The sequence below is a fragment of the Rhipicephalus microplus genome, chromosome 10, assembly GCF_043290135.1.
Source record: "Rhipicephalus microplus isolate Deutch F79 chromosome 10, USDA_Rmic, whole genome shotgun sequence".
NCBI classification, from domain to species: domain Eukaryota; kingdom Metazoa; phylum Arthropoda; class Arachnida; order Ixodida; family Ixodidae; genus Rhipicephalus; species Rhipicephalus microplus.
Window position 1 is genome coordinate 56,991,778 of NC_134709.1, and position 25,786 is coordinate 57,017,563.

Here is a 25,786-nt window from a genome sequence, read left to right on the forward strand (position 1 = left end):
TGCTGCCACTTTAGACCGCAAATATTCTAATCTAATCTACCCACCTAACTTTTAGTCTCCCCCTAACCCGCTTTCTTTCTCTTGGAATTTGACTGGGACTTGCCTACGAAGCAGAGACCTGGATGATTACAAAGAGGGTTCAACTTATGTTGAGGATTACGCAGCGATCAACGGAAAGAAAAATAATATATTTAGCGGTAAGGGACAAGAAGAAAGCAGAGTCTTACAGAGAACAAATGGCTGTTGAAGACATCTTAGTCGAAATGAAGAAGAAAAAAATCACAGCATATCTACGGGGTGAATGTTGACGACTGGGCGAAGCTTCAGAGGGAATCATCGGTAAACCACGAATCTACTATATTTAGTTCGTTCTCCTTACCGGGCTGCAGAAATCAGGTGCCTTCTTCCTCTTCTAACCACAGCCACTCCCACCTTCCGACGACTCCGAGCGCGTGCCAACAGAGAGGCGATTCTTAAGAGCGAAAGGAAAAGAAAAGTGAGCCTCGTAACTGTCTGCTTCAGTGAGCGACACCTCAACAGTAGCTAACAAGGGATGGGGGTGAGGAGGGATAAAAAGGGGTAGGATTAAAGGTGTAGAAAAAAAAAGAAGAAGAAGAAGAAGAAGAAGAGAGGAAGAGACGTGAGGTGGTAGGCCAGAGCGAGCGACAACAAACTGAAGGGATAGAAGAGATAGGAAAGATGGACGCACGGTCACTGGAGTCCGAGGACGTGGCACACTTGCGAGAGTTCTTGTCGGCATCAATAGATGGCGTAGAGCAAGTCCAGTAAGTCAAAGCTACACTGTTGTCAAAGGTCGTCGGCGTCAGGAGGTGACGTAGGGCGAGCCCAGTCGGCCAGAGCTACGCTGATGCCGGAGATCGCAAGCGCGCACAACCGGTCGGCACGGAATCCAGCAAGCGAGTCCGTCGACTGACGGAGCGAGAATCGCACGCGCCAACAGCGAGCGATATTACAACGCTCCCCCTAGCGTACATCGCCGAACTGTTTGTTGCCTTCAACGAATGACACGCGCCATATGTGACATCATTCATATTCTAACATCTCGCATCTTTCATCATCCACTACAAGTACCGCCATCTAGTTTTAAATTTACCTACTACAAGCATAGTCAACTACAAGTACCCTAATCTAGTTTTAAATTTGTCAACTACAAGAATCATCAACTACAAGTCGTCCGTCAACCCGTCCGTGCTTCCGTCCGGCCGCGCTACCATTCGCGTGTCCATCTATGCGTCCGTCCATCCGTCCGTGCGTGCGTGCGTCTGTCAGTTTGTGCGTCTGTGCATGCGTCCGCTCGTGAGTCTATCCATTTGTTTGTACGTCCGTGCGTCTATCCGTCTATCCGTCTCTCTGCCTGCTAGTCTGTCCATTCGTACGTCCGCGCGTCCTTCTAGTGAACACTCCATGTACCGCCATCTCCCATCTCGCATCCCCTGTGGCACATACCGGCTCTAGAGCGGGTATGTGCCACCTGTGGCTACGTACTACTGCATACATACAAGGGATGGACAGACCCATGCCTTAAGGAGCTTCGTCCCTAAAAATTGGCCCCGTATCGGCATGTTACAATGCAAACGTCGTCGAAAATACGCGTCTGGAGAGAGTGAACAGAATGTTTATTTGATGTTCAGCGCAACAAAATAGGTGATTGGTATTCTGGAGGCGCTGCGTTAGAGTGCCTCGAGCGTGCAGGGGAGGCGAACAAGCGCATCAACTCGCGTCACACGTAAGACATGAATGCTATCTGCCAGTCAGTTATCTTGGAAAAGGAAGCGCGCGGCGTGCGTGCCTGTCTGGGAGGTGATAAGGTGTAGAACGCAGGGCGACGAGTAGGTGCCACCACTGTGTCGTCTTAGCAAAGCGTTGTAAACACTTGCCTTTTCGTGCAAGCGTTGCGTGGTCAGTGCAGCGTGATAAACGCTATGGCCCTTAAAATTGCTTATGCGTGCCTTTTCTAGTAAAAGACACACATACAGAATATTGATGTGCTGTTACGGCGCCTCAAATATGCGCAACAATTGTTTTTTAATTGACAATCACACAAGTATAAACGCTGATTCTTGAGCATTATTGGTAGGCGTTGCGAATGGGATTGACCGTTTAGTGTATCGTCTCGCGCTTTTTAAAATACCGTTTAGGGCGGCCGAACAGACAAAGGTGCAGACAGACAGACCAAAATTTTGGCGTTGAAGGTCCCCAAGAAAGACTTCAAAAAAGGTCAAGGGCAGGGACGTAGTATGAAACCAAGATAACCATTGGTCAACAAAAATTACAGACTGGAATCTAAGAGAAGGCAAATTACACAGCTACAAATTATCGAAGGAGAATTGTGTAATGGTAGTCAGACAGTAAATATTTCTTTTATCGGTGTTTTAATACAAATCAGATGGAAATATAATGCCCCCATCCGTTCTATTTTGCAGTCGCTCAGTTAAGACTTCGCTGCTCCAAGTAATATGTTAGAGTCAACGCAAAGACACACTGTGATGTATTTCCGTTTTTCCTGTCATTTAACATGCCGCGAAGGTAAAGTGCCACCATACCGATGTCTTAAGACTTCATTTTGTGAAACACTTGCGTGAATGTATTTCCTACGTAAGGATAACTTAAGTTTAAATCGTAGCCACTAAATCTTGTCCAAGCAGACGATGGGCACTACTAGATAAAATGTGGTCTTCTATACCTTCATAAAGGTGCTTATCCATGTTAACCAAAGATGAAATAAGTTTGCAGTGCGCTATTTGGACGCACGTGCTAACCCCGAATTTTCATTTCTTCTGCGCAGAGTCAACTTCCTAACACGGAAAAAATATGTCAAAAGACATTCGTATACGAAGGCCGTATTTTCTACACGTGTCTCGATAACTATGGCGGGCAAGCAAATGGACACAAAGGTACCAACTGCGATTAGCTCTCATAACTCGCAAAGATTTCTATGCGCATATTACAACTCGAATATGGCACGACCCCCCCAAGTTCTCTCAAATGGGTTAGTCTATATACACATCTTTCCTGTTTGACAGTAAGTGTATAGCTATTGAGGCAGTATAATCTTCGAATGATTGCGCACAGTGTCCACCCCAATCTCGTCAAACTCGGCTTGACGCGGCTGCACACTGCGCTGTATACGAAGTAGCCACATTGCCACCGCAGCATCGCTGACACTGCCACCCCAGCCAGTGCCCGAGGCATACGCCCCGGGCAGTGGCAGGGGTGGCACTGTGGGTGATACTGGAGTGGCTATAAAACCAGGCTGCCAAGTACGCAAGGTCACTACTTCTCCGCTACCCTAGCAATCGTCGCGTTGAAATGTTCTACAATGATTCTGCCAGGGGAATGAACCGTTGAGATGTTTTAAAGGCGACGCTATTTCCTGGAACACTTGGGATAATGCTTGATCAGTATGTTGGTCTTTACGTCCAATCATACAGCTGCGCGGCGGAAGTTTAATTCCTTGCTCAATGTCTACCCATCGGGATCTAATGGCTGCATTCATACTTGTGAGCATTGCCATTCAAGAAGCAAATGGTACGCATATTCGAGGTGCAACATCATTACGTAGTTATTACGTAGTTGGCTTTTTATTTATAAAATACATTGATGGGCAATTTTAAAGACCACAGCGTTTATTACGTTGGGCTGATAATGCGACGCTATTAACGAAAAAGCCGGTGTTTCCTACGCTTCGCTAACTCAACCCGGCGCTGCCTCCTACCAGTGGCTCTGCGTTCTAAAAAAACTTTCGTTGCTTCAAGGTACTAGCAGATGGCGCCATATCTTGCACAGCGCCTTCAGAAAGAAGAGACGTTCTTTGCAGCGAAGCGCGCAGACACGCGGCCAAATTTTCTTTATTTTGTAATTCGTCCTTGTACTCTACACGGTGTTACGTTTGGCCGAGACGGGCTCCAAGCCGCGAGAAGAAGACGCCGTGAGAAGGAAGAACGTAAGCTTTAAGGCGGCATACTTGCCGTAAAAAGATGTGCAAAAAATGACCCACGGCGTGGTACGTGGTCGATTATAAAGGCATGCCGCGAACGAAGGGGTTGGGAGCGCACATCAAGACACATGCGCGATAACAGATTATCGTCAGGAGCAGATGAGCCAGACTTAGGTGCTGGCTGATAAGTGGCGAGCGGTGCGTAGCGCAACAACGGATATCCTACGCTATGTATCCTAATGTCAAACAATGAGAAGGATATTCCAAGTTCTTGGGGAGGCAATGTTTCTGGCCACCATTTTCAAGTGGCGGGCAGCGATGTTTACTGGCTTACTGCGTGTATCTATTACAGCCGTTTGTAAGGAGACGATAAACCAGTTCGGCACATGGATGGTTTTAATTATTTTTATTTCAGTTTTAAAAAGAAACGCAGAAATGTTCGGTCCTGCGTTTCTTTCGCGTCTGGAAATAAAAGTTGAACTGCAAGTATTGGCTCTACATCCCGCGTAGGCACGTCACGTAAGGTAAAAGGTAAAGCAGAAACAGCAAAATGAAATGAAATTTCACGCACAAACCGAGCCTAAAATGCCGTGAACTTGTTCGTTGAGAGTACCATTCGCTTAGAAGACGAACACTGCACTGTAAAGTCTGCAGTAACGGATCATTTATATGCTTGAAGCGGGCGTGTATAGAAACATGTTTCAGCATTCCTACGGCAATTATTCGACGCGCATTTTGTTATTGAACAGTATCCGCACCAGCACAATAGTGAAGTTACTCGTTTATAATCCACTTGTCAAACTGATTCGGTTTCTGTTTTGCTGCGGGAGCAGGCTTACGGAGTTCCTCGTAAGTGTGCAAGAGTGTGCTTTTTGAGAAAGGAAGAGTTTCTGAATTATTGACCACATACACGACATACATGCGTTGTGTCTCTTGTGTGCGTGCGCTGGTGTCTAGAAAGAGTCAGCGACCTTGAAAACCGTCCAAGGCAAGCCGCACAATGGTAAGGTGTGTCGCCGTAATGAGTGCAGTGGTGCATCGTGAGATTGTATCGGGCCCCAAATAGTTGATCGCATAGGTCTCAACGCTAGGGCTTTATGCCCTTATGAAAGAAAAAACGATGTTGCTCGAGCTGCCATTGGTAAACAAATGATTTCTCGCATGTATCGCATGCGTATGGTCGTTTCCGTGATGGTTTCATGACGAGGTTGAAGTTGCCATGGCCACCATGCTTGCGCTGTTCCATACGCGTGGACCCAGTAGCACTTCTGCGAGTAACGAGAAACGAATTTCAATAAGTGTATTGACTGTTCTTTTATAGCGACATCAATTTTATGAACACTCTGGAAAGGTGGTTTGAGTCATGTGAAGCAAAAAGTCCTAATCGGTAGCATCCCCCGGCGCATGGTGTATTCCAGTCGCGAGTAAAAGCTTTCGAGCGCTGGCACCGAACGCGTGGACGAAGCCAGCTGACCATCAAATTCACATGGAGGGCGCATGCATTAACATGATCTCGCGTGCTAGGCCTGAAGTCGATTACTTCTCGTGCAGAAAGGAAACACCCTGTAGCTTTCATGGGCAGTACGTTAAATATCCCAGGTGGTCCAAATCAGCAGTGTCCTGCACTACGGCGTCTTTCATAATCATATGGTGGTTTTGGGACGTTAAACCCCACATACCAATCAATCATGGGCAGCGTCAAAGGAAGTAGATTCGGTCGATATGTGGAGTTTAACGTCCCAAAACCACCATAAGATTATGAGAGACGCCGTAGTGGGAGGCTCCGGAAATTTCGACCACCTGGTGTTCATTAACGAGCGCCCCAATCTGAGCACACGGGTCTACAACATTTCCGCCTGCATTAGAAATGCAGCCGCCGCAGCCGGGATTCAATCCCGCGACCTGCGGGTCAGCAGCAGAGTACCTTAGCCACTAGACCACCCTGGTGGGGCTCCAAGGGAAGTCAGGAAAGGGGTTTTGGCCTCATCGCTCAAAGGGCACACATTGTCAAGAGTCTTCTGGAGACGTCTCGGAAACTCAGTGTGTACTCACCGCCCACGTGAAGTTTAGAGAAGTGACAGCTCGAAAAACACTTCAGTTCTTTGAGGGGCTGTATATATTCCGAACAATCAGAGTGAGTGGTGTCAAATACGGCAAAATCTGCTTCAAGTGAGCTAGTTGCGAGTCTTATTTCACACACACACACACACACATATATATATATATATATATTTTCTTATACTTTTCTTGGCATCATTCTCTGCTAGATCTTATAAATGGTGTCAAAACACGAAAAAACGAGCTCTTAAGTACACACTTCTTACCCTTATTCATTAACGAGGGTCTCGTACTGGCAGACTTGGCACATTTAGGTTGTATACGAGAGGCTATTGGTCAGCTGTCAGCTCGTAATAAGTTCACGTGCTACGTGGCGCCAAACAGGCTCATAAAGAGTGTGCCACACTCGCCGCCATGGCTACTGGTGCCACTGACTTACACTTCCACGTTAAAATTCACACATATACCCAATAAAATGGCTGGAGGGATAGTTGTCGTGGTAGGTCAGTGGTAGAGCATCGAACGCGTTATTCGAAGGCAGGAGGTTCGGTTCCTGCCCAAGACAAGTTATCTTTTCACCCACTTTTCTTTCTTCACATTCAATATACAATTGCGTCTAATAACTTCCCTTATACTTTTTTGTCATAATTGTCAATTATATCTCATTAATATAGTGTCAAAACACGAAATAACAAGCCCTTAGGTATGCATTTCTTTCCCATATATATATATATATATATATATATATATATATATACGGACGGACGAAGATTAAAGGTAAAGAGCCGACCGACCCAACAAGGGGAAACCCTTTCTTTACGCACGCCGTCATGGACCCTCCCGCCACCGCGGCGACAATCTTGGGTGGCCCGACACACGTCGAGAACTGAACAGCACGTGATAAGAACCGTATGTGGACGTACACGGACAGTTGACTTCGTTCTCAGTGTTGACAGTGGTTCTTCCTCTTTTTTACTTTCTTTCTTTTCTTTCTTTTTATTTTTTACGTCTTTTTTCTTCCCCCTCTTTTTTTAGTTCTCTCTCACTCTCGCAAACATCTTTCAAGGCGAGAGGTACGCGGCAGCAACGAAGTTTGGAAGTTCATGTCAGTATAACTCATCCCCTGATGAAGGGAGGACCCCTCCCAAAACTGTTGGGAAATAAATATATTTATCCTTGTTGACAACGCTCCCGTTGTGCCATATCCCATACCTTATATATATATATATATATATATATATATATATATATATATATATATATATATATATATATATATATATATATATATATATATGGCATTATATAATCAAGGCATTATGCCTTGAAAAAGACGGGGTTCCTGTCGAAACGTCGGCACAATAAACAGTTGTTATGTGAAAGCGCATCTACTTTTATATATATATATATGTTGCCACTAGTACAAGTTTTTCAAGTATTATTTCCATAGATGCTGGCAGGCTTGTATGTTCCGCTGTTCAAAAAGAGGGCAAAAATGCACTTGCAGAGAAAAATGATAAAGTATTGCCGTTGATTGAATCGGCCTGACGTCCTTGTGTGCTTTTATCTACAGGTTGCAGTTACGCTGTTACGTGACACTGGTGGAGGTGTCGGGTAATAGTCTATGCACTGTTACAACGAGAAAGATCTCGGCCCCAACATCGGCGCCTTGGTGGAAACAGCCAACCTTCGACGCAGTCAGCGGCAACTAGGCCTACCACCCCGATTCGGCCCTCTTCCGGAACGCTCCAGAATCATGGCAAATGCGACAACTTCAAGCCAGACTGAGCAGACCGTGACTCCTGCAGCTCCATGGCCATCAGCCCCTCGAACCCCAAAGCCCTTCCATGGGGAGCCCTTCGAAGACGTTGAAGACTGGCTGGACCAATACGATCGAGTCGCTGTCGCCAACGAGTGGGACGAGCACCGGAACCTGCGGTATGTCTATTTCTACCTAGACGATTCAGCACGTATTCGGTTTGAGAACCACGAGGCTGCCCTGACAACCTGGCCGGTGTTTTGCACTCAGCTGCGGAACACCTATGGTAGCGCAGACCTGAAAGAACAAGCAGAACGTCGCCTGAATTCTCGCAATAAAAGACCAAATTAAAGCGTAGTCATGTTCGTTGAGGAGATGACTCGTCTGATCCGTCGAGCTGATTTTGCAATGACGGAAGACAAAAAGGAACGCTTTCTGATTCGGGGTGTCAAGGAGCAGCTCTTTGCAGAACTTGTACGAAACCCACCAGCTACCGTGGTGGAATTCCTCCGTGAAGCGACAACATTGAAGTGAAGACTAAGACGGCGGTCTTCACAGTATGAGTGGTCCGACAACCTTGCATGTATGTCAGCACCCTTGGCAACACCTGACGTCACGAGCGTGAGAGACCTTGCTGAGCTAGTCCGTAGCATTGTACCCGACGAGCTGCAAAAGCTTCGCGCAGTGCCTTCACTGCCTCAAGTGGCTGCTCTGACAGACGTCTTCCGTGAAGAGGTGCGGCAGCTGATATGACCATTAGTGGTGCCTCCAACAGAAGCTCTTTTGCTAACGCATGCGGAAGCGGTACGCACTCCTGCGCTGGCATCCGGTTATTTTCCCCGACGGACCAGCCTGCAGACGCCGCAACACTTCTCGGGCCTGCCGCACTATGAAAACCCATGACCGACTTGCCTGCAGATGCTGCAATGCTTCTCGGGCCCGCCACACTATGAGAATCCGCCACCTAATTTGCGGAAATCTAGCGTGTGGCTCGCTGTCGACAATCGGTCGCTATGCTACCACAGTGGTGAGCCAGGTCACTTGTACCGGGAGTGCTCGTACAGACAGATGGGCCTACCTGGATTTCGGCCAGACGCTCGTCGGCCCAGAGATGGGGAACGACCCCACGCTATCGCAGAATTCTTGGCAAGTCTACTATGTATGAATCTTCAGCGACGCCAATCACGCTCTCCGTCTCCTTGACGCCCTACGTCCTCGAATAAATACTCTACTTTCACAGATGTTGTTGCGGGACGATCCGCTAGGTACCCAGGTGCACGCCGGGGAAACTAGGATCAGCGACCTCTGCGGGTGGGACCGCTGTTAAGTTATCGTCAAAACAGCCTCCTCCAACTAATCCGCCGGCCTTACGATTCCTTTCAGTCGACATCTCTCATCACCGACGATCCCGTTTCTGCTGACATTGCCGTTCTTGTCGACAACCATCCAGTAACAGCTCTGGTCGACACTGACACCGAGTACTCAGTTATCAGCGCTGAACTTGTGGCTGACCTCAGAAAAGTTAGGACTCCTTGGGGGCATGTACCAAACCTTCGGACAACAGGTGGTCATCTCTTGACACCAATCGGGAGATGCACCGCAAGGCTGCAAATCTGTGAGTCGACGTTCATTGTTTCTGTCGTTGTGCTTCCCGAATGCTCCCGGAAAGTTATCCTTGGCATGGATTTCCTTCGCGAGCACGGCGCTGTTATAAATCTTCGAGACTGCCTCGTAACGTTTGCTGACGACTATAGTACGAAGCCTAGAGATACCAATCTGCAGAAGAATGCGCTTCGCATTGTCGACAACAACGTCACACTTCCGCCGCGCACCAGCATGTTCTTTACTGTACAGGGCGACATAGATCATGAGAGCAGTGGTATCGCTGAGGACAACCTTTCGGTGCTTCTGTCTCAGCAAATCTGGGTTGCCCGCGGCATAACTTAATTTAAACGCGGGATGACTGAGTTGTTGGTCACCAAATTTAGTGGAGCTTTACCAACATTTGTCCAAGCGAAAAACTATCGCTTATTTCGAATCCATTGACGATAAAGCGTTTACGACAATTGCCCCAATTTCTGCAGCCGTTGAAAGTGACACCGCGGTAGCAGATACAATTGCTGTCAATCCGAAGCTGTCATGTCCGCAGAAAGAGCAAATCCGCTGTATCCTCCACATGTTTAGTGACTGTTTCGCGTCTACATCCAAGATAAAGCAAACGCCAACCGTAAAGCACCGCATCGTCACAGACCGTGCTGAACGACCCATACGTCAGCACGCCTACCGAGTATCACATAAGGAACAAAAGACAATACGTTCTCAAGTGAAGCAGATGCTCGAAGATGGCGTAATCCACCCCTCGAGCATTTAATGGTCGTCCCCCGTCGTACTAGTAAACAAGAAGGACGGCCCTCTTCGATTTTGCGTCGATTACCGCAAACTCAAGAAAGTGACAAAGAAAGACGCTTATCCTATTCCGCGCATCGACGACTCACTAGACCACCTCCGACGTGCCCGATACCTCTCCTCTATGGATTTACGCACCGGCTACTGGCAGGTCGAAGTTGATGAACGCGACCGAGAGAAAACAGCATTCATAACGCCTGATGGTCTGTACGAATTCAAGGTGCTGCCTTTCGGTCTGTGTTCTGCTCCTGCGACATTCCAGAGGATAATGGATACCGTGCTGTCCGGTCTCAAGTGGGAATCGTGCCTTGTTTACTTAGACGGCGTCGTTGTGTTCTCCCTAACGTTCGAGTAGTACTTGCAGCGACTTAGATCTGTGTAAATTTGCTTCAATTCGCACGACAGGCCTAGCACTGAAACCAGGAAAAATATTTTCGTTACAACGAATTAACGTTTGTCGGCCACCTTGTTCTTCACGATGTTATTCGGCCGGATTCAGACAAAACATTGGCTGTCGCAGATTTCCTACCACCTGCCAACAAACGTGTGGCAAGGCGTCATCGAACGTCCTATTGCTTATGCGAGCCGGATTTTATGATCTGCGGAGGCGAATCACACATCCACTGAAAAGGAGGGCCTAGCTGTTGTCTGGGCAACAGGCAAAATTCAGACCATACCTGTATGGTCGCCCGTTCAGAGTTGTTACCGACTATCATGCGCTCTGCTAGTTGGCGAACCTTAAAGACCATTTCGGATGTCTGGCCAGGTGGAGCTTACACCATCAGGAGTTCGATTTGACAGTAGTGTACAAGTCTGGCCGGAAGCATACTGACGCAGACTGCCTTTCCCGAGCTCCTCTTACGACATCGTCAGGTGATCACGATCTCGACGGCCGTTTTCTCTGCGCCATTAGTCTATCTGACTTGGCTGAACAGCAGAAGAACGATTCCAAACTTCGAGAATTTATCAAATATCTTGAAGGCCGTACGCCGCATCCACCACCGGCATTGGCGTGCTTGCAATCATCGTTCTGCGTTAGCAGAAATATCCTCTGTAAAAGAAACTTCGGCCCTTACGAGACTGAGTATCTGCTTCTCGTACCGCCAGCGTTACAAGCCGATGTTTTGTCCACCTGTCACGATGAGCCTTCCTCAGGTCACTTACGATTCACACGTACCTTGGCCCGGATTCGCCAACGCTACTACTGGCCTAAGCTCGATCGGGACGTGAAGCATTGCGTGAAAACGTGTCACAAGTGCCAGAGCCACAAAGCACCACACCAGCGCCCAGCCGGCTTTTTTGAAGCCCGTCGCTCTTCCGACACGACCATTCCAACATATTGGCATGGATCTGCTGGGACTTTTTCCCAAGTCTCGTGACGGCAACCGCTGGATTGCAGTCGGTACTGTTTACATGACACGTTACTGCGAAACGAAGGGATTACAACGTGGCACCGCGATTGAGACTGCCCACATTTTAATGAAGAACATCGCCCTCCGACATGAAGCACCAGCAGTTGTCATAACTGATCATGGCACAGCTTTTACCGCCTGGATGATACAAGACGTCTTGCAGCTTAGCGACACACTACATCGAAAAACTACTGCATACCACCCACAAAGCAACGGCCTTGCAGAGCGACTAAACAAGACGATCGCCGACATGTTATCAATGTACGTTGACCAAGACCACAAAAACTGGAATGACGTCCTCTTTTACGTCACGTTCGTTTACAACACCGCTGTACAAGAAACAACTGCATTCACATCCTTCTGGTTGCTTCACGGCAGGGAGGTCACCACAATGCTCGATGCCATGCTTCTACCAGACAGGCACCAGATAAGCGTTAAGACGAAAGAATTCATCAGACTGGCAGACGCAGCTCGTAAGCTTGCAGTCGAACGAATCCATACGCAACAACGCATCGACTCGCTGCGGTACAACGCTCGTCGTCGCGATGTCTCTTTCCAACCCGGAGAACGAGTATGGTTGTGGACTTCTATTCGACAACGGGGCCGGGCGGAAAAGTTGTTACACCACTATTTTGGTCCTTATAGAGTTTTCCCTCGTCTCAGCGAAGTGAAATACGAAGTTCCTGACAAGGACATGGCTCGTCAATGCCGCCGTTTACAATAGCCACACGTCGTTCATGTTTCGAGAATGAAACCGTTTAACCAACCGCTGACTATTCGTCAAACTTCCATGAGTAGACTTGCAGTGACTGTGAACACCCCCTTGTGTACTGCTTATCGTACATGTTTCCATCTGGTAAATTTGTTGTGACAGAGGGACGATGTTCTTTTGGAAAGGAGGGGGGGGGGGTAATGCCACTAGTACAAGTTCTGCAAGTATTCTTTCCATAGATGCTGGCAGGCTTGCTTGTGCCCCTGTTCAAAAAGAGGACGAAGCTACACTTGGAGCGAAAGACGATAAAGTCATATTGCCGTTGATCAAATCATTCTGACGTCTTTGTGTGCTATTATCTTCATCTGCAGGTTTCAGTTACGGTGTACTGTGGCAAAATATTATATATATATATATATATATATATATATATATATATATATATATATATATATACTGATGAATGGATAAATAGACACGTTCAAAGTCGCCGAAGTTCGCCAAGAGATGCTTCGCATTTAAAATCTAAGGGAACGGATGAACTCAAACCTTGGAGGTCGCAGTCTTAAGGTATTGGGAACGACTGACATGGATACATTTGAGTGCACCTATGATGGCTAGACACATCACACGCCGCGAAGAGAATCTTCTAATTATGGCAGTGGAACTGCCATTCCCTGCAAAACTAACAATCAGCGCCAACACAGTTTGTCGAAGGTGCCACAATTGCACCTGATCTTCAATGTTTGAAAGAGGAAGGAAGACAAAAACGCTCAATATTGGGATACAGACTCCACACAAACACAACGCAGCGACAGCTACTTTGGCTCGGAAGGATCTCGTTGTTAGCGTAGAAACTGTGCCCGGAATTGACATGCCCCACAAAATAGCAGCATTACGGCCTGTTGAGAGAGGTTGGCCGTAGAGCATTGTCGCGAATATCTACAGCTCAGCTGAATAACTCAAGGCAGACTACACACCAAAAAATCTGTCTTGCTATGAATAGCGCGAAGCGACGTGACATAGTCATACTTCTTGGAGATTTCAACGCTTGGCATACAGAGCGGAACTACGAAAGAGATGCGGTCAAAGGAATCGGGCTGCTTAAGGCCACACAGGTTCCCGATATAGTCTTCGTCATGCAACCAGACTCCCCAAAAAAACCGAGAAACAACGTGGCTGAGACACCACTTCTGAGCAAAGTTTCCTGAACGACGAACGAGGATACACTTGGACTAACCCTAATGAAACAGTAAGGATCGATCACTACATCCTCAGCATCTCTATACAAACGGCAAGGATAAGACAATCGATCGGTATTGCATGTCTCACAGACTGGGGGATATTTAGGGAGTGCCAGACTAATGCTGACCAACTCAACACGACAAAAGACTTATATACGAGAGGTGGCAGACCCAAGCTATAAATAATTTCAAGCACCGAACAATCCAACCACCGACAACCATATCGACCATGGGAGGCAAGACGCAGCTCCATAAGATGATGGAAAAGGCAGCGGCTCAACCCGAAGCTGTGATAGCGCGTAAGGTAAATCACGGAGGTAGCCAATACGTACTAGCAGGAACTGTGCACGTCTAACTCGAGTAGCTTGCGTGACTCTACTCGCGAAAAACGAAGCACGAAAACACGTTGGGCAATCCTTCGTAATATGGTTACCCCTGGTACCACACCAAGAGAGAGCACGCTTGCCCTGCGCAGTATACCTAATGACACCGCAGGCTCAGAAGTGGGCCTTCTCCATGAGCTCCATGACACGTACATGTGAAAAAAGAGAACACCGGCAACGATTTCGCCCTATGGAGATCTGGCTAATACTGCCCTTGATGGACTCATATCACTAGCACAAGTGTGTGCACTGCAGCGCAACCTTCCAAGAACAACCCTGCACATGGTGGATCGTATACCACGAGCGCATGATCAGAAACTTAGCTAGTAAAACACGGAAGCACCTAACAAATTTCTTCAATGACACCATTTAGAAGGCAAGAGGATCCGGACCACCTGAATGGAAGTAGACAGAAATTTCAATACCCAAAGCCAGAAAAACCAATATCACTCCAGAACCTCTGACCTACATCGCTAAGCTCTTGCCTGGGTAAAGGTTTCGAGAAGGTCATCCGTACTCGACTTGGGAAGTACTTAGAGGACAACTATCTCCTGCCGAATTGCATGTTTGGCTTCCGTCAGGAAATATACACACATGATATCTTCCTTTTCTTTCGCGACGAAGTTCTAAACTCACCACATCGTAAAATGATATTGCTTTAGCGCAGCTCACTTTGAACGTGAAGAAAAGATACTATACAGTCAAGAAGGGGAAAAGTTGGCAGAACCCACGTACAGTGGGACTCGATGATATACGAAGCACAAATGAGGAGGGTTGAAAGGTCACTTTAAAATCCTCACAACGTTAAGAGGCGGAGGTAAATTATGCCGTACATGACTTCTATGTTATGATTACCATGTTTGGACGTTTCATTATACATTCGTCATCTATTAACGTCACCTGATACCAATTTTGGTATATATGGAGCTAGTGAAATGGTCGTGAGCGTGATATGAGCGTAGCATGTAGTCATGCTTTACATGAAAAGCATATTATAATTATCTGGTCTGCACATGTCATTTACCTTCGTCGTCCATTCACTTCCCGTGATACCAAATTTGGCTCATGTGGAGCTAGCGCAACGGCGGCGAGCGCGTCATGAAGGACCCAATATACTCCGACGCAACGTTGACGCACGCTCAGGCTGGGCGCAGCGACACCACGCTAGCAAAACGCGAGCACTGTATAGTGTGACACCAGCCGCGATTGGCGCGACCACCATCCGTCTTCGCGGCCCGGTGGCGACCGGCGTGAGTGAAATGCGACATGCTTCATTTCGCGCCGGCAACGTTACTTTGACAGCACCGCGTCTGCCTCTCTTCGTGACGGAGGGATGCCGTGTGTGCTCAAACGCGCATGCGTCAAAGTGACGCAGCGCGATGCGCGCCCGCGAGTGTGTGTTATGCAGATCCACTGATTTCTACTAGGGGGATATCAGCGCCTGGCGTGGCGTCGCCGGCGTGACGCGATAAAACGAACGCCAGCGCACACGTGCGCCGGCTCACGTCGAAGTGTATTGGCACCTTGAGTGTGGTGTGTATTTTCTTACATGGCACGCATCTCACGATTATCATGTTTGCACCAGTCACAAACCTACGTCATCCATTCACGTCTCGTAATAGAAAATTTTGTATATGCGAAGCTAGCGAACAGGCCACGAGCACATCATGAGAATGGCATGTAGTGTTGGTACATGACACGCATCTTATGATTATCATGTTTGAACTAGTCACAGACCTTCGTCATTCATTCACGTCTCGTAATACCGAATTCCGCATATTCAAAGCTAGCGAAACAACTGCGAGCACATCATGAGTGTGACATTTAGTCATGTTACATGACATGATTTTGATGTTAGGGTTTGTCGATTGTGTTCGCCATGCAGTTATGTCGTACCATACCAATTTTGCAACATGTCATGTGAATGAAACCAGCGTAAGAGCAGTGAAACCATGAGTTGTATATCATGACATTTATGACATGCATGTCATGAGTTTTGTGTTATGACTAGTCAGTTATGTTCATCATACAGTCATGTTATGCCATGTCAAGTTTGGTATCGATACCATTATCCAAACGGTCACGAGAGCTAAAAGTCGTAGGCGGCTAGATAGATAAATAGATAGATAAATAGATAAATAGATAGATAAATAGATAGATAGATAAATAGATAGATAAATAGATAGATAAATAGATAAATAGATAGATAAATAGATAGATAAATAAATAGATAGATAAATAAATAGATAGATAAATAGATAGATAAATAAATAGATAGATAAATAGATAGATAAATAAATATATAGATAAATAGATAGATAGATAAATAAATAGATAGATAAATAGATAGATAAATAGATAGATAAATAGATAAATAGATAGATAAATAGATAGATAAATAGATAGATAAATAGATAGATAAATAGATAGATAGATAAACAGATAGATAGATAAACAGATAGATAGATAAATAGATAGATAGATAAATAGATAGATAAATAAATAGACAGATAGATAAATAAATAGACAGATAGATAAATAAATAGACAGATAGATAAATAAATAGATAGATAGATAGATAGATAGATAGATAGATAGATAGATAGATAGATAGATAGATAGATAGATAGATAGATAGATAGATAGATAGATAGATAGATAGATAGATAGATAGATAGATAGATAGATAGATAGATAGATAGATAGATAGATAGATAGATAGATAGATAGATAGATAGATAGATAGATAGATAGATAGATAGATAGATAGATAGATAGATAGATAGATAGATAGATAGATAGATAGATAGATAGATAGATAGATAGATAGATAGATAGATAGATAGATAGATAGATAGATAGATAGATAGATAGATAGATAGATAGATAGATAGATAGATAGATAGATAGATAGATAGATAGATAGATAGATAGATAGATAGATAGATAGTGTGAGCGCTAACTTCGAACCCATACTGAGTGATCTTTGTCTCGCCCGTCTTGATGTTTTGCGGCTCTGGTAAGCTCGTGCAGACGAAGGTGTGAAATGTTTTTTTGGTATGCGGACAATTATTTGTTTTGTATTGAGTATTATTCCGTTGAGATTGAGCCACAGGCTGCAGGAATTCTGCCAATTATTAAGGAGCGTCTGGTACCACTTGAAGTGAAGTACCAAATACCGCAAGAAGGCACAATCCGCTTTCTTGGCCTTCGTCTCTCTTGTTCATTTGAACATACTTGCTGGTGCTATGAACCGCTGTCGGAAAAGCCTCTCTTGCAGTACGCTTCGGCGTATTCAGAGCCAATAAAGTGGGGGATTGCCAGGTTATGATTTAGAAATGCCCTGCTGAAGTCATGCCGTCACACTATGGCCGCTAGTTTTGCAGGTGTTGGTACCTGAGTGCCTGTTGAATGGTACACGCATGCGGGGACGAGCACAGACCAATGGTGAGCCCGTCACTGAGAAACCAGTGTGATTCTGTACGTACATCAGATTTCACAGCATTTGAAAAAGATAGCCCTGAGAGAAAATGTCCGCGTGGTGTTCTCTGCTCCAGACAAACTAAGCCGTCTATGTAAGCTTACCAACCCCAAGCAAGAGGTGCAACCCACCTGTGGAAAGAAGCATGTAACCAAGTTTGTTTAATGCGCCCTAGCTGTTGTCTACATGTTCCTGCTGTCGTGAGGCGCAGTTTACATTGGTGGGAAGACTGGTAGGTGTGTTAATGACCACTTGCGGAGCCCCCTTGAACTGTAAAAAGCAAGCTTTCTTCTGGTGGTTTTGTGGCTATGCATTGTAAGACATGTGGATGCACTCCATTCTTTGATCAGTGTGTCATCTTAGGCTGCAATCGTAACCAGTTGGCGAGGGAAATTACCGAGGTGAACACCATCGCAAAATGTGCGAAGCTGTGTGTGAGTACGCCATGTGTGGCCTTATCTCAAAAAGAGCAGAATTTTCTGGAGCACGTGCTGTGAAGCATTAGTATAAAATTGATAATTCGTAGTCAGATCACAACTAGGTTTCCTTGAGAGTGTGCTGTGCCACACGGTGCGGTTTTGTCATGTGTGTGGCGTCGTGTGGGATGAGCTATATAATGTACTGTAAGGGTACGCAATAAAGAAAAATTCCAAGTTAGCACTCACACTGTCATCTGTTTTTTCCGCTTCTTGACTGTACAGTATCTTTCCTTCGCGCTCAAACTGACTTGCGCTAAAGCAAAATCATTTTATCCTGCACAAACTCGCCCAGTCAGCAGTACTTGTCACCACATAGAAACATGAACTTAATCCTACTTGCATGAAATTTGCGGAAAGCTTTCGAGAACATATCTCATAGCACTATATTGACTGACCTACAAGAGATAGACTATGGGGAGAGAACCTACAAACACGTGCAAGGTTTTTTTAATAACAGAATGGGGTCTATAGAATTGGCTCATTTAGGAGGATACATAGCTAATAAAGTCACTCCACAGGGCTCTATACGGTCCCCCTATAATTCAGTATATGGATGCGGAAACGAGCTCTAGTGTTGGAGGAAGACAAAGAACTAGCAGTAGCCATTTACGCCGACGACATCACCCTTTGGGCGACGAGAAGATTCTATGTAGACCAACTAGACACGTCGCAACAAGTAGTTGACACAATTGACGAAATGCCAAACAGGCAGGAATGACATCAACGCCGGAGAAATCAGAATACATACAAATCAGGCCCAAGAACACCCGCGAAACAAGCTCCCCAAGCTTCAATCTGAAGCTAAATGGAAACCAGATGAAGTGTCACAGAGTAGGCTCCAGCCACTCCCTTGTTCGAGCGCTCTTCCTTGCTCCATTCGAAAAAAAAACGAGTTGGCCGTGTATCTGAGTGCTTCGAGAGCGATGCAAACGACGTCCAAAGGAGATAACCTTCTGTTCACAGGAGCTACGTGAGATATGGCACCATCTGGCAGCAATGTGAAGAAACTAAAGTTCCTTTTTTAATCGCTGAGCCACTGGTATCTGTCTAACTAAAGCGACCAGGTCATTTTACCTAAGGACCCTATATTTTTAGTGATGAGTAGGAAACATCCGTGTTTTCATTCGTGGCGTCGCATTTTCAGAACTTCGTAATACAGAACATGTTTTTTTTAGAATTACGCAACTATGCATTTTGTAAATAAAAAGACATCTGCTAAGCGCTTATGTACTTATGCTGCGGCGGTAATATGCGCAATATTTGCTTTTTGAGTGACAATGTGCACGATTATAAACGCACCCACCAGAACAAGCTGGCTGGGGGGGAGGGGGTCAGCAAAGAGTTAAACTGTCACTGGTGCCTGAATTGTGTGACAATCATTTTTAGGTTGAAGTATCCCAAAAAGTGTAGACATTAAATATTTTCCATAGTGAGGGCTCACCTCGAGTCGTATGCCCGCATTGTTTTCACCATGGCTGCTTGTGATGTGCTGGGGAACGATGGTGGGACTGGAAGATGGCTACTTTCGGTTTGCGTAAGATCTACAGTGACTGAAAAAAAAAATCAATTTTTGAGTCGGCACTTCACGGGCAAGGGAAAACGTGTTCGGGTGCTCAGCGACGTTCTTAAAACTTTAATTGATTGATTGATTGATTGATTTGTTGGGTTTAACGTCCCAAAACCACCATTTGATTATGAGAGACGCCGTAGTGAAAGACTCCGGAAATTTTGACCACCTGGGGTTCTTTAACCAAATCTGAGCCCACGGGCCTACAACATTTCCGCCTCCATCGGAAATGCAGCCGCCGCAGCCGGGATTCGAACCCGCGACCTGCGGGTCAGCAGCCGAGTACCTTAGCCACTAGACCACCGCGGCGGGGCGTTCTTAAAACTTTGGATGTGGTTTTAGTTGAGTAGGTTTCATTAAAGAGAGAGCAATACATACGTTTATCTCAATAAAACTGATGGTCAGTTACGTCCTGGAAAACAAAGGGCACATGATTTGTGCTTTCTTTAGAACGGTGTTTTGAGTCTCGCTTTGATTTTTAATAAATAAAATAATAAGTACTTTCCGTGTTAGCTCAAACGGTAGAACATTGGACGAGTAATTCGAAAGTGGTGGATTGGTAACGTTGCGACGAAAAAGAAGCTTTAGACGCGAAGCAGCTTGTGGCGGAGTTTCATCAGGTGTTTTCGTGCGGCATGACCACACTCATTGCGCATGCGCCAACTCTTCCCTTCTCACGTGAGTGCGAGGAGGACGGAGGACCGTCTCTTCATTTCAGCGGCGCGAGGAGGTGAGGATGAGGGGTTGGCGTGAGCACTACCTCCCTTCCACACACCTGCTAACATCTGTGGCTGCGCTGTAGCTAACCTAAGTCTCCCCACAACGTCAGCGGGTAACTGCTGCTTTTGACATGACCAGAGGCAATGGAAGCAACCACGAAAACGGCTAGTCAAACCGATGTAAACGGTGTGCACACCTGAAAGACCAAATCCACGAGTATATCTCACAAAACATCTAACGTGTCATTGTATTATTTCCATACTCTGTCAATAGGCTTTTGTTCACTAAGGTTTATGAATTCAGTAATCTTGGCGTTCTTTTTGATAACATGCTAAATTTTTCTGCTCACACTTAATGTGCTGCGGTGCGTGACCTTCGTTCTATTAGCTGTGTTTGCAGAATCTCTCGACAGTTCAGTTTTCCTAGAGCCTTCCACAAAGTGTACACCGCAATATGTCTTTCTCAACTTGAATGTGCATCTGTGATCTGGAATGTTATCGCAAAATCTGACAGTGGCTCCATTGAGCGAGTCCAAAAAAAAATAAGCAGAACTGACTCTGGATCTCGTACAAACACTGCTAGACTGTTATCAATGGCGTTACTTCACTGGCAACAAAGTTGCGCTGACGTGTTATTTTTTTACAAATTAGTTCATGTTGTAATATCCAGCCTCTCCTATTTGTGCAATTTTCGGATTCCGCGTAAGTTAGCCAGAGGGAATAGACCAGTTCATGTACCTGCTAACTATCTTCAACTCTCTATCTCTCACAAAATACAAAAGTTCTATAGTGTTTACTTTTATGGCTTTCATGTTTTTCACAAAGCAGTGTCATTGTTTTTATTACATTTTTGCACTGTCTTAGGATGATTTTTCAAATTGTAGAAATTGTTCCCTTTTCCGTCTTCGAGAAAGCCTTCAACAAAGTTTTGTATATCCATTGATTTTTCGCACCCGCTTCAAGATTCCCGTCTTGTCTTTTTATTCTTCCCACTTTTTTCTTACCTCGTTTTTTCTGTGCGTGCTCACGTTTTTAGTAGATTTCTTTTTCGTAAGACTGTCAATATTGTATTCTTTATTTTCATTGTTTTTGCGTGTTCCTCCACAAACACCTTGTGGATGTTCCTGGGCACATTATTGTTATTATTATTATTATTATTATTATTATATTATTATTATTATATTATTATTATTATTATCATTATTATATTATCATTATTATTATTATTATTATTATTACGTCCCAAAATCTCGATAGTAAGAGAAATGTCGTAATGTAGAGATTCAGAAAGTTCGACCATGTGTTGTTTTCCAACCTGCCCTGACATCACACAGAAAATACGCCTCAGGACCATTGCAATAAGTACCAGGCCCACTATTTCAGCCTAAAGCATTTTTGTGACCGTGTCATCAATACTACGTAATATTTTAAGGACTGTCTAATTGTTCTTAAGAGTAGTAGTTTCGACCATCTGGCTGGGAATAATGAGCAGCTTTTACAAGTAGAAGGCTAGAGCTTTCTTTATAGTTACCTCCCAAAGGCAGCATGATTCCACACTGATAGACACTCACATATCTTTAACCTGCGTTCTCTGATGGTGGATATATTGAAACCAGTACGCATACTCTGTTCAGAATGCCTGCACCAGACGACTTGAACTAAAATATATAGTTGCTTTCTGTTTTCGGACAATTGGACGATCGGCTACTATCTATGCAGATGCTACTGGAACAACGTCCTCGCCTTTCGTCGGCTCAGAAAGTAGTGAAAGCGGCTTTGTGCTTTTTGAGGACTACAGGCCCACGTGACAACCTTCAACTTTTGTGTAGTGCCACCGCTGCATACGCGCCAGCCGCTTGACTGACAATCCTCTTTTTTTTCTCTTTTTCTTCCCTTTCCCCTCTCTCATCGTTATGCCCCCTTCCCATTCCCCCAGCGTAGGGTAGTAAACCAGGCATTTGCCTGGTTAACCTCCCTTCCTTCTCTCTTGTTGTTCATCCCCCCCCCCCCCCGTTTGGAGACAATGCAGTGTTTCATTTAACGTTTGGTATTGCGTGAGAGATGGCATACTATTTACACGATTTGTCAAGCCACCAATAAAAGTATCGATGCGATAAAAACCGCTTTCCACGTACCAATAGAGCGAGATGTGTCTTCAAAAGGGCGCCAGAGGGCATATGGAGTCCTGCAGAAAAAGAAGATAACTTGACAGTCTGCATGCTTGCAGCAGACAAAAAATTTGCATTGCCGCAGCTGTTAAACACCGAGTATGACAGCCTATTGGTAGGTTACGCGAAGGAATGGGTGCCTCTAACTAGCCCTAACAGAGCAGAACAGAGGCGCAAAGTACGCGGCCGGTGCAGCGAGCGAAGCTACCTTCATGCTGTATGTATTGCTTCAATGCACTTTCTGACAACACAAATCGTGCTAAGGCATCAGCTGTAAGCTTTATCTGATCTAAAGAGCCATCCCGCAAAATTACGATTTGTTGTTCAAGGAGAGCGTTTTTTTCTTGCTGGAGGCACGCAGTCCCCCTCTCCTTCTTCCACCCGTTGTACACATTTTGCACGAAAGAGAACGCCGAAACACTTCATCTCAGCTTGAACCGCGACCGTCAAGAAACCATGCAGGTTTTCCTTCGTGGTCTATATATATATATATATATATATATATATATATATATATATATATATATATATATATATATATATATATATATATATATATATATATATATATATATATATATATATATAATAAAATAATAAATTAAAATTATAAAGTTCAAAACTGTTTATAGGACGTTTTGCAAACCAATCTACAACTTTCTCATTAGAGTTTTCGACCCATATTTTTTTTTCTTTCATAAGATAGATAAAAGGGTCCATATAAACAAATAGTCAGGAAACAAAAGTCAGAAAGATGCATTAGGTCACGTTGTAACAGCACGTGTCGGCATATTTTAAAACTGTGGCAAGAGATAACTGGGGCACCCTGTATAGGATGTTACGAATCCAGATTTTACATGGAACGTGACGCTGACACCAACACCGAAACTGCCCGAAGACGAGCATATAATTATTGCCGCAAAACGGGCAATTAATGCGCCCCTACTTTGTCAGATTCAACTGTCGTACAAACATCTGCTAGTGTGATTGATATATACTCAGCCGAAATAAATTTCGCAGGCAAGCATAACGCTGCATTTTACTGCAGCATCGTTCCACGGCCGTGACACAGGTGTGGAGAATGCAAGCAGTTTGCATGTGGCTCCTATGTTTCGGGATATAATCGAGCTGCGCATGTCTGCTTCAATTTCAAACAACGTAACGAAATGCCGTTAGTGGCGCGAGGGTATGTGGGGCTTGATAAGCAGCACCGCCCTAACTGCCAAGTGCCTAATGCTAATACAAGCGCTCCTTCATTGCCCTTCTTTGCATCGAAAGTGAAAGTCACCTCTGTATCGAAGCTCCTTCGTTGTCCGGACGTCTTCTATCTTGGAGAGAACTCTTAGAGTTCCTGCTATTGTAGGCCGGAGGTGGGGGACGGGTGGATCCGTATTGAGCCATATTCGCGTACTCTGAAAATCACGGAATGTTTAATAAAGCCCTTTGGTACCAAAGTCTACCCTGTTTCATATTTATTGGTTCATGAGTCAGGTTTGGTGAAAGAGTGTCAGGCAGACAGATAGAGAGTAGCGATTGGAGCAATGAGTTGAGGTTTACAGCCATGGCGGCACAACTACGATTAAACACCTATATTGAAGAATCATACGAAACATACGTTGTGAATTGAGTTACTACTTTCGTTAATAATACATGTTTGCTATAATATACAATTTTCGCGGTCACCTTCGACCAGTCACATAGTCCCTGCACATATGATTGTCTTCTCAACCACTTGCGACAAGTACGGCATTCTTGATTACGATACTTGTGGCAAGTGTTAAAACGCAGAAAAACCCATCCGTACCTTGAGCGGTGTTTGGCTGAGATCTCGGCGTACCAAAGGGATTCCTGCAGATTCCGAAATATATACAATGGTATCACGTGATCCGTTGGCGGTAATGACAACGAGTAAAAAAAGTGGTTATGTTGTCGTGTATACAATTGCGACCTATGCCGAAAGCCTATGTTTCGGGCACCCCAATTTTCTTGACAACTACTGTTAGACTCAACTTACCTCATGATCACGGAAGGTCTAACATGGTCACTGCAAAAACAATATTATATTTTTTATTGGTTTGAAGCTGGACTAACCAGCGCAAGTTTTGTGGGAGCAAAGCGAAAGATGAACGTGATAAAGAGGACACGTACCGGTTCATGATAATGATAATTTTTCATTAATTCAGTCTTTAATGCTGACAACACAATCGTTTGCACGTTTCGGCAATGCACCTGATCTAGATTTTTTAAATAAATCTGAACAATAAATAGGTGTCCTAGCGATGCGGAGTAGTTCACATTGTTTAGTTTGGAGTCTATCGGTTTCATAGAATAATTGAGTTTTTTCATTGACGTTGAGAGGCTTTGCCACTTTTGCACGTCAAACATTATATATATATATATATATATATATATATATATATATATATATATATATATATATATATATATATATATATATATATATATATATATATATATATATATGGTGGGAAAAATACACGCACACCCTGATAGAATTCTGCATAACGAAAAGACTTTCGTTGGTTTGACACTGTATATTTTCACAAATATATCGTCTCTTGGACGAGGCTTTATCATCTGGGTAAGTAAATCGTGGTGGACTTGCTAACTAACACCGCTAAATGAGATATATTCGCTGAGGTTATCTATAGCGAAAATGAGAAAATCTTAAAAATCTGGATGCAAGCTCATTGTGTTTTATTTTTTTTATTGAGCCTTTACAGAAATTTTTCGGTGAAGAGTAGGAAACATCTACGTTTTCGTTCGTGGCGTCACCTTGTCAGCGCGTCGTAATAAAAGCATGTTCTTTAGAATTACTCATCTATGCATTTTATAAATAAAAAGACAACTGCTAAGCGCATGTGTATTCAAGATGCAGCTTAAATATGCGTAATAATTGCTTTTTGAGTGATAATGTTCACGAGTATGAACAAACTCAATCGGATCAAGATGGTTGTGGGGGGAGGAGTAAGCAAAGAGTGAAACTTTCGCTGGGGCCTGAACACACAAACGGATAAGCAATCATTTTTGGGTTGAAGTATCCCAAGAAAAGTGTAGGCATTATTTGTATTCCATAGTGAGGGCTCACCTCGAGTCGTATGCCTGCATTGTTTCCCCCATGGTCGCTTGTGACGTACTGGGGAACGATGGCGGGACTGGAAGATGGCTACTTCCGGTTTGCGTAAGATGTGCAGTGACTGAAAAAAACAAACAAGTTTTGAGTCGGCACTTCACTGAGCAACAGAAAACGTATTCTGGTGCTCAGTGACGTACTTAAAACTTTGGATGCTGTTTTAGCTGTAGGTTTCATGAAAGAGAGAGCAATACATACGTTGAACTCTGTGAAACTGATAGACAGTTGTGTCGAGGAAAGCAAAGGGCCCACGATTTGTGCTTTCTTTAGAGCGGTGTCTTGACTC

General features: G+C 44.7%; 1 protein-coding gene across 5 annotated transcripts in view; it reads right to left on the reverse strand.

The window, feature by feature from the left end:
* Window positions 1-4,349: 4,349 nt before the first annotated feature.
* LOC119181680 (uncharacterized) overlaps window positions 4,350-25,786 on the reverse strand; it is a 107,825-nt gene continuing 86,388 nt past the window's right edge. For 2 of the 5 annotated variants that reach the window (XM_075875692.1, XM_075875690.1), the window contains exons 17-23: window positions 25,456-25,564; window positions 24,361-24,390; window positions 24,151-24,194; window positions 23,635-23,758; window positions 22,314-22,363; window positions 19,334-19,442; window positions 4,350-5,226 (exon numbers count right to left, since the gene is read on the reverse strand). In XM_075875692.1, the coding sequence (XP_075731807.1) occupies window positions 5,046-5,226; window positions 19,334-19,442; window positions 22,314-22,363; window positions 23,635-23,758; window positions 24,151-24,194; window positions 24,361-24,390; window positions 25,456-25,564 (647 nt within the window). In that variant the 3' untranslated portion in view covers window positions 4,350-5,045. The remainder of the gene's footprint in view (window positions 5,227-19,333; window positions 19,443-22,313; window positions 22,364-23,634; window positions 23,759-24,150; window positions 24,195-24,360; window positions 24,391-25,455; window positions 25,565-25,786) is intronic. The other 3 variants (XM_075875693.1, XM_075875691.1, XM_037432922.2) reach the window with 3 other exon arrangements.